Below are 13,505 nucleotides of genomic sequence, written 5' to 3' on the forward strand. Positions count from 1 at the left end.
GCCTGTGCTACTCAGGTGAGCTGTGTTTTGATGAGCCACTGGGTTTATATGGATCTTATTGCCCCTATTTTCATCTCCTGTGGTGTCACTACAATTTTGCCACAAGAGCTGATATTTATATAATAGCCCCCTAAAACTCACTACAGAAGTACTATGTAAATCTTGTAATATGAGGGTGATAATTTCACTAGTGTGGCCTTTAAAGGTGCCCTCCTGTCAAATTTTCCTCTGTATACACATATGACCAAAGGTTTTTAATGCATGAGGTTACAATTTTATTTTGTTTGAGTGGTTTAAGGTATTACATCTTAAATCCTTTTACAGGCACTCTAGAGCCAGTTCAAGTCAAGACATCACAACTAGACTCAGTCTTGATTGGCTCACCTCTCCAAAAACAATTACTAAAATCCTGCCAATCAGGCCAGCTGGCAGCATTTGAACTGGAAAGCCTCCACTCAGCAGGGTTACCTCATTTAAATTGGAGGAGTAGGTATAGTGATGAGGAAAATTATTCCTAACATCGAGCCATAGAGGGCTACGTTCGAAAATAAAGACATGAGAAGCAAATAATGTGGGTCCTTTTAATTTTAAAAGAATGGAATTAGTGTAAAGGAGAGGCCACATTTCTTTTCAGTGATCTCTGCTAAGGCCTAAGGTTAAGAAGTGAGGGAGGAGGTCTATTTGTCTGTTGCTTGTCTCTGGCTGTCTCCTCACCCAGCCACATGCTCCATCATACTTTAAATATTCATAGCCCACTATCTGAATATTCATAAGGGTCTGATTAATATTTATGAGCCTCACTTGTTGAGGTGTCACTCGATCTCTTGCACACGCGCACACACACACACACATATACACCCACAAACATTTCCCTACTCTTGTGATCAAAGAGATAGTTATGACTTCATGTGCACATTCATGCAATGGTAAGCAGTGGTGTGAATTAGTCTGCAGCGGTGATGTCATGGTAAATAAAAGCAAAGACCTCCCCTCTGTGACAGTTAGTGGCTAAAAAACACCAATATCAACAAAAATCAATTCTAGCTATTTAGTGCAGCCTTTTCCTTAAATGACCCTGTTCTCATATCTCTTGAGAGGAGTTCCAATAATCCTATTTTTGCACAGAAGATAGGTATTGCAACAAATCCTATAAAAATAATCCAGTGATACCACTGGAGACAAAAACACCACAATGTCCAATAATGTTTCCAATAAGCTTATTATAAACTCATCAGTGAGTGCAATAGGGATAGGAATAGTCTATTATAGGAATATTATAGTGGTATCAAAGAAGATAAATAAAACTCAGTGATAAAGTGACTGCAAACCTACTACTGTGAATAACAGACATCCTACAATACCCGTCCGTACACTAGTAATACTTTGGTAATATTTCTGATTTTATATCAGGGCTAAACTATATTAGTTTAAAGCTTATTAAGATGTTTACCTGAAGTTCTTATCATAAGGATTTTGCCAGCCTAAATAGGCGCTGCGTTTACCCTCCATTTCGTGCCTGAGACGCGAGACAGTCTAATCCCAATGCCAGTAAAGTCTTTAACCATACATCACTGCATCCCAGTGGAACTGATGTAACAGTATGACACACACACACACACACGCACGCACGCACGCACGCACGCACACACACACACACACACACTCATTCAGCTGTGCATTACGAGGGAGACTGGTTTATATAAGAGGGCATAACACCAGCGCTATTTCCGTGCACGCGCATCGAAGCGCCACTAAGTCTCCGTCGCGCGCGCACATGCCAGCCATACTGCCAAATAAACCACCAGCCAGCAGGTGTGTGTGTGTGTGTGTGTGTGTGTGTGTGTGTGTGTGTGAGAGAGAGAGAGAGAGAAAGCACACGCGCGCGCACACAAACACACACACACATCAGTGTCTGATATGCCTTAGTTTAGCTGATTTGCATGATGTAATTTACTGAATAGTTAAAGAAGACATAACAATGTTAGCGATATTGATGCCCTATTATAAATCAGACTCTATCTATTCCAGACAAATAATCGATCATCTCAACAGAAAGAAAGAGTGTAGGCCTGCCTATCGAGTTTATATGGCGGTTTTCGGAAATTGGCATTTTGGGCAATCTTTTGGCAAATTATTTCTGACAAACAGTGAGTCATGCCAGCAGATAACTGATTTGAGGGAACTAGCGGCGAGTTAGACATGTTAACCCCATACAGCCCGTAGATAAGTTAACTAGCTATCCAGTTATAAGTAACATATAGCCGCACGTCTACCCGTGTTTTCAACTGTATTATAACTATTAGATGCTTTATGTAAGCTTTAGCAATATTGTTTCATAATTTTGATGTCAATGAAGCTCGCAGAATTGAATCGACTTGAATTAAATTGAAAGTGTGTGTGTGTGTGTGTGTGTGTGTGTGAGAGAGAGAGAGAGAGAGAGAGAGAGAGAGAGAGAGAGAGAGAGAGAGTGCGCGAGCGGTGGGCGGGGCGGGGGCCGGGTCTCGAGCGTTCCGGTGTGTGGGCGCGTGGCTCCGGGTTCCAGAGCCGTTGGCCCTCCCTCCTCTCTGACAGACAGACAGGCAAAAGGCGGAGGAGGAGGAACGGACCGCACACAATCTGAGGAGAACAGAAGCCCGACGGCACCGAGGAAGAAGAACCATCATCATCATCATCACCTCAAGGTAAGACAACGGACGCCGTCTCACCAACAACACGGTCGGTTGTTTTTCCTCGACTACAGTTTTTCGTGTTATTTCACTCGCTGACATCGACGCTGCTTGTCTCTGTCCATCACTGTTCCCTCTGCCTACCGGGGCCGTAATAGTAACCGTCACTTCGGACTGTAAGTTAGAGGTGGTGTAAATTCAACTTAAATAACACGTAAATTAAACACTGACCGGGTTACTGTTGGAAACATTAGGATAAAACTTTGCTCCGATTTGGTAGATGAAGGTACGTTAGCTCTTCCCGTTAACGTCGGCGCACCGTTCAGATTCCGCTTTTGGTCCAGAAATGCTGTTCGGTAGCAGGCAATTAGCAGAAATGTTGTGCTGTTGCTCGTGTTTATTTGGATGAAAAGTAAACCACGTTACTATTTGGTGCAAATTGTCGCTTTCTTTATTTTTTCACACTATATGCTAACATTAAACACTATTGCTTTCCGCCGGTGTTTGATGTGTGTGTGTCAGTAGTGTCGGAGCAGGCGAGTTTTAAATCGATTTCAACTAGTTAGCTAACATTACCTTTCCTATTGTAAGATGCTCAGTTGAAAGAGCACGGAAGCTCTCTCTCTCTCTCTCTCTCTCTCTCTCTCTCTCTCTCTCTCTCTCTCTCTCTCTCTCTCTCTCGCCTTCAGTATATTCAGTTCACATTAAGTTTTTCAGTCTTGCCCGCTGCGTGTTCTCCCCTCCACCTCCACATGCAGCTGACAGTGGGGGTGAAGTCCCGGAGCAGGAGGTCGGCTCTCAGCCGATGTAAAAATAGCCCGGTGTGTCAGCTTGGCCCACTCACGGTAATGCGACACACTCGCTCAGCTCGCACCGACAACACGGCTCTGAAGCCCGGCCAGGGACCAGCGCGCCGCTCGGACCGAGCACCGGGCACCACAACACCGTTACCTAAGAACCGACCTGATTATGTGGGTCAATCGGATGCCACAAAGTTGTCAAGTGTTTGTTTCAGCCCACTTACCGCAGCCTCCCCCTTCCACATTCTCAAAGCGAACATGCCACCACGTTTGCGCTCGAGGAGAGGGCTCATAAAAGTCTTAATTTTGAGCAAACTAACCCTTTAACGTCATCGCTTGGTTTGAGGGGAGCTCCCCCACCCCTACCCATCGACCTCAGCTGAATTCAGCTGCAAAAACAGACAGCTGTCACACTCACAAGGCATTCTGATAACCAGGTGATGGCCTAAAAGGATGTGTTAACCCAAATTTCACACAGGTGTTCTTGTTGTTTGTGCATCTTAAATTGAAGAAGTGTGATTAGTGTCATTTTATTTTCTTTAGCATTATTTATTTATTTTTTTTCAACCAAGTAGTGTCATCTAGATAAAATAGAGATGGCTCTTGAGAGAAAGCAGAATAGGTGCAGGCAAACAATATGCAATGCAACAATGCATATACGCAAAATGAAATCAAATTAGGTAAGTAAAAAAAATGAAATAAGCTATACTCTGTACAGTCAAGATGAAAAGAGACGCAGTCTAGTAGCAGACTTACAGGCTCAGGAGCGACAACCAAATAGATTTTGGTTACACAAAGCATTGACCTCCTCACTGAGACTGCACCAAGATCCTCAATAATCATTTTAAACTCACCAAGACACAGCTGCTCCCTCAGTTTTAGTTTCAGCTCAGCTCTTGCTAAATCGTTTTGTAATCAGCTCCAAACTGAGGCATACATGACATCCTTTTTTTCTTTAAATTCAGCTCTGACCTTACAGACAAATAACAAGAAGCAGCTTCTGTGACCACAGACAGTGAAGTCTAGCGGGTTTTCTAAAGACATAAGACAAGTGAAAAGAAATTACATCTGAATGCTCTTACAGAGATAAAATTATACTGAATAAGTGTACATGTAGAGAGGCCAAGGTAATCAGCCTAAGCATATTCGGTGCAATTATGTTTGAAGCAGTAACAGAGCTCAGTGCTCACTGATATCAGAATGACTGATAATTATAGCCATGGTATTCAACAGTGGGTTCATCAGTAGTCTAATTACACGCAAACAGGAGGACTGTTTTAGACATAGGGTCTTTATATAACTTAGTTTAGCTGACAATGGCCATCTAAAGCAGGTTTTGGATATTTTCCCACTGGCCTGCCTGTGTGTCAGTGTAGATGAGCCAGGCAGCTTTTGGCTGGAGAAGAAAGGTGTCCTGGTGAGTAAGTGGCTCTGAGGCTGGAGGCTTCGGGGAGAGCAGCAGATGGATGATGATGTAGCGGGTACTGGCGCTCCCTGCCTCCCGCCGCCATCCGTCACGCGCTAATGATCGTGTCACACCTTCTCCCCGGGCGGGCGGCCGCTTCTGCAGTGCTCAGCTCAAAACTGGTAGCTCCGCTCAAATCCCCTCTTCATCGCCGTCTGCTGAAAGGCTTGGAGACAGAGCGTGCTCACAAGCCTCTCTATCACCACTTCCTCACTTGTGTCTCTCCCTCGCCTTCCCTCACCCTGCTTCACCTTATAAGTCCCTGCGGACTGTTTCTTCATCCCCTCCCTCCCTGGCCTGCCATTCTTCTTGTTTTCTCTCTAGTGCCTGCTTCATCCCACCTTTTTTCTCTCTGTCTTTCTCTGTCATGCTCCTGTTTGTCTGGTATTGCTGGAGGTGCACTAGTGTCCTGCTCTGTGATACAAGTATGCTTTCTCTTCCTTTATACATAGATTTTGTTTGATACTGTTGAGCCACCAATGGTACATCCTTTTTTGCTCGGCCCCTTCCTTGGCGAGGTCAGAGGTAGGTCAGGGTCAGCTACAGTGCAGCAACACTCGAACTGAAATGGACTCAGTGTGTTGCCCCAGGACACCTCAGCAGGGTGGAGACCTGCCGACACTGTTGCTTGATCCTGAGTACACTCCCTTAAATCATCACGACACCCTTACATCCTGTACAGTAATCGCCTATCTTGCGACTGTTTCCTCTCCCATTGAGTATAATAGACCATCAAGCCAAAATGGAGAGCCGGTTGAGCTTTAGTGTCAGGCAAAATTCATCTCTTCAGTCATAAACGGAGTCACATCTGCTACATGGAGAATCTTCACTACATATTAGAGAACAATATTCCCTCTCAGTCACTGAAATGGTGTAACTGGTCATCACCACCAGGCTTCTCTACCCTGCTGTCATTTTTTGGAGGAAAATACTACTGTTAAAAGGATGGAAAACCCAGTTAAAAATGAGGATTTTCTTATGTAGTGTTATTCTTGAGTGCTGTCTTCATTATTCACTAAGACTGGAGAGATGCTGAAACTCAATAACTGAAATAAAATTGAGTTTAAGGGGCTGAATTTTCTACAGTAATACATTCCAGCAGGGCTGGGTGGGCTTTAGATCCCCTTGTACGGTGACAATATTGTCTCCGCGCTGGTAAGAGCAACCAACTGTCCAGTAAAGTGAAATTTTTTTGCATTTTAGAACTGAAATAGCTACGGTGCTTAATAGCACTACAACAATTTGTCAACAAATGTTTTCATAGTTAGCACTGCTGTAGAGCTCACAGGCTAAAAACATCCACTTGAGAGGCTTGTAGTAGAGTTTAATATGAGGACGTTCATGGCTGATGCCATTGCTAGTGAAAGTTCCATATTAGATGGAAGAGCTTTGCTAGTCCTTGCCTCTTTTGATATAACAGTAGATTGGTAACATAATCTTTGGAGTCCTGTGCGAACAAGCTAACAGTTACTGTTACTACTGTTTGGTGAGCTTTGCAGAGGATAACAGGTGCTGCTGAAGAGTCAATCAAATGGGTGAGAGGAATAAAAACTGAGGTCATGTTCTGATTGGACTGGAGGTAACTTTTTAATCCCTCTCCAGCAAAACCCATTGTTTGAGTCAGGAGAAATCTACCAACATGTCTTTCTCTGCAGAGAAACAACTTTGTCACAGTTAAGTGGTGTTTTCTACACCCAGTGATGACATTAAAATCCATTTGAATGAAAACTGCATATTTTTGTTTACCATCCCTTTAAGTATTCCATTTAATTGAGCTGTGAACATTGGACTGGCATGACACAAGCCTCTTTAAAACAACTTCAGTCTGCCGACTGGTATTGAGTAACGGTGTTGTGGGAGTTAGCATCCTCTGAGCCTCCATACAGTCACAGTTGCCAGCTCCAGTCCCCTGTGTTACAGGAATAAGTGTCCCCTTGAGCTCGGTGTTACAGTGGAATGTATCCCCACTGATACCAGTTGCCCGTTTGTAGAATGGGGCGGAATGCCACTTCCTCTTTTCTGTGTGTGTGTGTGCGTGCGTGCGTGCATGCGTGTGTTCAGTCGCCACAAAATTCTCACCGCTGGGATCAGAGGCTCAGCTTGGCATTCTGGGAATATCAGTGCTGGCGGATCGGATGATACCCTCCACAGCTGCTGTGTCTAAGAAAAGCTCGAGGACATAAACACACACAGACTCACACACCACACATACACTCGCATGAGCTACACACTTGTAAGTACACAGGCAAGACCTATATGATACGGTTACAGACGCACAGACGCATTTACAGTAATATACTTTAAGTAGCAATTGGCTGTAATGTCAATGGGACATTTCAGCATGCCCAGACAGAGGTCCAGTGACACACAACCACCCACCCACCCACGCACACACACACACACACACACACACACACACACGCACAAGCTTAACAACTAATTGATGCCATTTCCAGCAGCTGTGCTTGTGTGTGTGTATAATATTGTGGCAGTGTTTTTGTTGTACAATGGCCACTAGAGCTCTTTCCCCCTGTTTTTCGATCTCTTTAGGCTGTTATTCCATCGACCGGCAAAGGGCTTGCAGAGAGAGGAACGACAGAGAAGGAGAGGGCGAGCGGAGAGGATAATTGCGTTTCTAGCTGCCCTGTGGGAACATGGGATATATGACCTCATCATTCACCTGTGAGGCTTTCGAACAGTAAACAACTTCCAGAGAGAGAGAGAGAGAGAGGTACAGTTTGCATACACACACAGAGAAAGCTACTTAAAACCTCCACTCAGATACATACTCATACACACACACACAGATTTTTGCAAATACACTCAAAGGTGCACAAATCTACACCTAAAGCCTTACAGCTTCATGTTGTGTGTTGTTTGTTTTTGTGTGTGTCAAAGATGACTGAGGTGGCTGTAGGAAGTATGGAAGTCCTCCCAGAGTCCTGTGCTCGAACAGACTGTGGTGGTATCAGCTGCCCCTCCCCTCCAGCCTGCCTGTCCCCCTGTACCAACCAGGACGAGGACGAGAGTCACCATGAAAACAGAGAGCTGGAGCAGCAGGTGAGTTACTCTGTGTGCAACGGGCCAATGCAACTGCAGTGTTAGAATTCTGCATCCCCCAAACACGCACAGAGACAATTTATAATAAATTGTGTCTTGACTCACAGAAACAGTGTAACCAGGTGCAACCAAAGAAGAAAGTTAAGGTAAGCTAAAACACACTCCTCCTCACATTATTCATTCTTTTTAAAATATCAACCAGGTATTCATTATGAGTGTGCATTTCTGTGTGTGTGTGTGTGTGTGTGTGTGTGTGTGTGTGTGTGTGTGTGTGTGTGTGTGTGTGTGTGTGTGTGTGTGTGTGTGTTTCAGCCCAAAGGGAAGTTGGTGCGCAGTATGGCTATATGTGAGGAATACTCCCCACCTGGAGACAGTGCCCAAGACAGTCAAGTAATGCATGCACCTCCTCCTCCTCCTCCTCCTCTTCATCATCATCGTCATCACACTCAAACACCAGTCCTTACATTTCTTATTTCTTTTTTTTCCCTCTCAGACTTCTCTAGAAGCAAACACCTCATCCAGTTGCCTTGACAGTGAGATAACATCCTGTAAGCAAGAACAGGAGAAGAGCAAAGACCCAAAGAAACATTCAGTATCCAAAGGTGTGTGTGTGTGTATGTGTGTTATTGATGTCTCAGAAAGAGAGAGAGTGGATTCTTGTTTATTAAGGGATTAAGAAATTCTCTAGTCCAACTGTGTCCAACTGTCTTCAATGTTACAGTGGTATTTCTTGTCTTTTAATGCTTCTTGTCTGCTTGCCTGTCTGTTGATCAGAATCCAGTGTGGAGTACACAGACTCCACTGGCATAGACCTGCACCAGTTTATCGTCGACACCCTCAATAGCAACCCCAGGGACCGCATGATGCTGCTTAAACTGGAGCAGGACATGATTGACTTCATCACCAGCAATAGGTCTGTGAGGGAGAGAGAGACAGATAGATAGAGCATGTCTATATGTTTGTGTAAGATGTTGAAAGGTGCTGAAATGCTGGTGACAAATCTAGTATGCATTCTAAATGCTGTTAAAGGCTAAGTACTGCCTTCACGTTTGGAGTATTTTTCAGCAACTATACTATATTTAGTGTACTGTTTGATAAATTGAGCCAGTTATTTTTATGTGGCTGTGTTTGGGCCACTGGGTACAAAAAGTATCATCAATCTGTACCTGTCTTTCTCTCTCTCTCTCTCTCTCTCTCTCTCTCTCTCTCTCTCTCTCTCTCTCTCTCTCTCTCTCTCTCTCTCTCTCTCTCCTGTCTTTCAGTCCCTTTAAGAAGTTCCCCCACATGTCATCCTACCATCGTATGCTGGTCCATCGGGTGGCGGCCTACTTCGGCATGGAGCACAATGTAGATCAGACAGGCAAGTCTGTCATCATCAACAGGACCAGCAGCACACGCATGTAAGCACACCTCTTTTGTTTTGTTTTATGTATATCTGAAATGATACCTATTAATGCTTAATGTTGAGTTAAATAATTTTCACTTGTCCTCAGACCAGAGCATCGTTTTCTAGAAGAGGTGAATGAGGAGAGGACAGAGGAGATCCACCAGTGGAAAGCTATTCTGAAAAGAGACAACAGCTCAGACGACCAGGTCTGTCTGTCTCTCATATTTGTATGTCTTTCTGACTTTATACCTGCCTCACTGTCTGTCAGGTGAAGTGATATTGCCTCTCCCCCCTTTCAGTCCAAACTGCATCCCTTACGGGAGAAGCAGAGCAAGTCAGTGGAGGAGAGAGAGGAGGAGTACCAAAGAGTGCGAGACCGAATCTTCAACCAGGAGGTGAGCAGAGAGTGAGACAAGGCAGATATACAAGAGACAGGGACGACAGAAAGACACAGACAGAGAATGACTAATTTCTCTTCCGCTCTGTTACAGCCACTGTGCAGCCAGGAGAATGTCCATGCAGAAACCAGGTAATCTTACCCTGTGGTGTGTATTCTTCGCACTGCCTTTTCAATTTATCACAGCATTTACACTACAACTCTAATGTGTGTGTGTGTGTGTGTGTGCTGTGTGCAGGGCTGTGGAGGAGTACAACCCATATGCTGAGACCCAGAAGAGAAGGCAGCTCTTCAGGTAGGCCTCTGACTCTGTCATTTATTATCTTAATCTGGTCAGCCTGACTGCACACAGACCTTGTGGGAGACCAGGACTCAAGCAGCAAGAAGACTCACATTTGTTATGTTAGAGTATCCTCTTATCGGTAAACTATTCTTTCATGGAAACCTTGGCCTGCTTAATGGTTAAGGGAAGTGTGATGTATAGCAGCAGGGGCCCACACTCCTTTTGTACTCTATGCACATAAATGACTTGCCTCTTTGATCCAACACACCGCTGTAATAGCGTTGTAGGGTAATTCTGCATGTGTCCCACAGGGGGAGTCGTGACAACTCAGGCTCCAGCTGGACCGGCAGTAGCAGGCAGAGCAGCACGGAGACTGACTGTCGCTACAGCAACGACCCCCGGCCTTGGAGCAGCACCGACTCAGACTCTTCCTACCAGTGGACAAGTCCCGTCCCCAAGCACCGCCAAGCTGCTAATCATAGCTGGGACACACGGGGTACAGGTGTGGCTTTTTTAAAACACCAACTGATGACATTTAGCAAATTTTTAACAGTGTGTTTAGTAGGTCTATGTTACTATACATAGTATGTATGTCTGTATGTACACAAACTTTTTCAACTTTTCATCTTTACTCCATTGTTCTCTTCTCTCTCTCTTTCAGGCTCCATCTCTCTTTTCAGAGTATCTTCCACATGCCCCCACCCCTCCTCTCCTCCCATCCCCGAAGAGCCGGTCCCTGCAGCGAACTCTACCTACATCATGGAGAACGGGATCCCGCCAGGAAGCATATTAGTGAACCCACATACTGGTACATAACACACACCACACACACATGCACATTTTTACGTCCTGACATCTGATCTTAGCCTTACTTATACTGACCTTTGCCCTCTTAGGTCAGCCTTTCCTGAACCCTGACGGAACCCCGGCTGTGTACAACCCTCCTGACAGTCAGCAGTCAATCAGGAGCCAGTTCCAGCTGCCAGGCCCTGCCTCTCAACAGCAACAGGTGTCAACACATGAAAGACAGATTGTCTGACGTACAGTATGTGTCACGTGGGAATTTGTACCAAAACACCGGCATTTACATCTCTCTGTTTATCTGTGTATGTCTCTTCCTCTCGATCTTTCTGTCCATTTGTCTCTCACTCTCTCAGGTGGTTCAGTACTCGTCTGTCTCTTATGCAGCTCCACAGGTGTTGCCAGTCACTCCCTCACAGCCATACTCTACAGTATGTATCGCTGTATGTTTCGACAGCTACTCCACATAGTCCAAAACGTGCGTCGGTGTGTTTATGGTGACCTCTTTTCTCTCATCAGCAGGTTGACGAGCTATCCTCTCAGTTTGCTCATGTAACAGTGAGCTGTCAGTCGAAGGGGGAAGCCCCGCCCCTCTGCACACCCAGTCACACCTATGTCTATGCAGCTCCGCCCCCTCCCCCTCCCCCTGCTTCTAACCCCCCCAGCTACTGCCAGCCTTCACCTCAGGTAGGGAATTTTACTGTTCATCACGATGTAGCTAACTAAGACCATAAAGCCACAGCGTCATAGTCATACATTAACTATTATTGATTTTTGCGTTACTCACTTGAATACTTGTTCTGCAGTGATTTTTTTACGATAATGTTGTTATTCCATATTGTGTTATTTTCCTACAGATGCCTGTGTATTACTATAGCCAGTGCCCTACCTCAGCTCAACAGGCATGCAGACCTCTCTCACCTAGCCAGCACATCCACAGCCAAGCAGCACAACCGACAGGTACTTCCTGTCACTGTGTGTGTGTATGTGTGCGTGACAGAGAGAGAGAGAGAGAGAGACTGTGGCAGCAGGAGAGGGGGCCGTTACACTGTCAGAGATGTAGTCTCAGGGTCTCACAGTGAACCGGTCTCTTTTCCTGCTACTTCTATTCAACAGAGAGAGGAACAGAGAAAGAAGCCGTGCAACAGAAGGACAGCTGTAGTCCTTTGTTCTGATTGGCCGAGACACATTGTCATTGTAAAATACCTGAAATTGCCTTTTAGTTATCTGTGGTCACATAACAGTTCACTCAAATATTAATGTGCTAAACCAACACTCAGTATACTAGAAGTATGTAGCTTGGAGTAAGGCCAACATTGAATTACTATTTTTGTTTTGTTATTGATTGAAAATAAAGACATGACCATTTGCTTCTCTATTCCAAGAATATTGTATAACTGCCGTACCTAACAAAACCTCTTCTAAAACCACTCTAATACATTTGTTCTCATGAGTTTTTGATTATTAACCTTTAGCTGACTATAACGCAGTGATGAAATGTATTAATAATCGTGTTTTATGTGTATGTGCGGTAGGTTTCCCCCCTGCCCCAGGGGTGCAGCAGTCTTCCCACAGCCAAGGCACAGCTGTGATGGGAACCTACTCACCGATGTCCTCTCATCAGTGTGGCGTGGTCCAGGTAAACACAGAGCACCCCGAGGTCTCATTACACCAAGTTAACCCCCAAAAGAAAAGTTTAATCATTTAGAAAGTGCTTTGATGGCAAAAACCTTCACTCCACACTGCCATCTTTCTCTGCAGACTTCATTTTCTAACTTTCTCTCTCTGCAGGGAGGTGTGTCGGTCTCCTATCCTCAGAGTAACATTATGACTGCTGTGGGTGGGGAGGTGGGCTACTGCTACATGGTGCCCCCACCGTCGCAACACAGCGGCTGCCATCCTCCCAGCTGCACCAACCTCAGTGCCCAGGCCTGGAGCGCACAGTACTGAAAGATACACAGTCATGTTGACGGATGCCTGATGCAATTTTTGTCCCTACGTGAACACATGTACACACCCACATACTAACACGCACAACACACTTTTTTCTTCACACTGCACCTTCCTTCACTCACTCCCCTTTCTGCTGATGTTGCCTACATTATTCACACACACACACACACACACACACACACACACATAGAGGAGCATGAGCACGCATACACTCACACACACACACACACAACACACCCACTCACATATGCCTACCACTGTACCAAAGCTAAATAGTATATATCAGAGCTGCTGTACTGAATGCATAATTTATATACACAAATGGAGTTTTATATTGATATTAAATTATATATTCTGTTTTAATGAAATGCAACGAGTGAATAAAGTGCTGTGACTGCATTGACATGGTCACATTTCTATACAGTCTCCTCTCATTGTGTCTCATAATAGAATAATGTTTCTCTCCCACAAGATGATGATGATAATGAGCCACGGGTGCAGGCACAGGGAAATGTATACGCTAGGAAATTGAGTGCAATATTTGTGCATATGCTTTCTCAGCATAGACTGGAGAAGACAGCTAACAACAGTCATGACTCACAATTCCCATGAGAAAGCACAGAATTGAGCTGATAAGCTTCCACAAGGTACATGAATAGGAGAAATATGTTTTTGTACGTTACTACATGCTTA

The 13,505-nt window shown here is 44.8% G+C and overlaps 1 protein-coding gene across 6 annotated transcripts; it reads left to right on the plus strand.

Annotated features, from left to right (window-relative positions):
* The first annotated feature begins 2,584 nt into the window (after nucleotides 1–2,584).
* Nucleotides 2,585–13,231, plus strand: arpp21 (cAMP-regulated phosphoprotein, 21). 6 transcript variants are annotated; one of them, XM_030064490.1, is made up of 20 exons: nucleotides 2,585–2,681; nucleotides 7,482–7,662; nucleotides 7,830–7,991; nucleotides 8,099–8,137; nucleotides 8,304–8,381; nucleotides 8,485–8,593; nucleotides 8,766–8,904; nucleotides 9,254–9,391; nucleotides 9,485–9,584; nucleotides 9,678–9,773; nucleotides 9,870–9,907; nucleotides 10,014–10,070; nucleotides 10,370–10,560; nucleotides 10,720–10,866; nucleotides 10,955–11,067; nucleotides 11,216–11,290; nucleotides 11,379–11,546; nucleotides 11,717–11,819; nucleotides 12,395–12,498; nucleotides 12,651–13,231. In XM_030064490.1, the coding sequence occupies exons 3-20, from the start codon at nucleotides 7,830–7,832 to the stop codon at nucleotides 12,807–12,809; spliced, it is 2,016 nt and encodes a 671-aa protein (XP_029920350.1). In that variant the 5' UTR covers nucleotides 2,585–2,681; nucleotides 7,482–7,662; the 3' UTR covers nucleotides 12,810–13,231. The 6 variants fall into 6 exon arrangements, with proteins under 6 accessions (XP_029920350.1, XP_029920354.1, XP_029920355.1 ...); XM_030064494.1 differs by having other exon boundaries at nucleotides 11,382–11,546; XM_030064495.1 differs by having other exon boundaries at nucleotides 10,370–10,554.
* The last annotated feature ends 274 nt before the right edge of the window (nucleotides 13,232–13,505 follow it).

The sequence above is a fragment of the Myripristis murdjan genome, chromosome 11 (assembly GCF_902150065.1).
Source record: "Myripristis murdjan chromosome 11, fMyrMur1.1, whole genome shotgun sequence".
Classification (NCBI taxonomy): domain Eukaryota; kingdom Metazoa; phylum Chordata; class Actinopteri; order Holocentriformes; family Holocentridae; genus Myripristis; species Myripristis murdjan.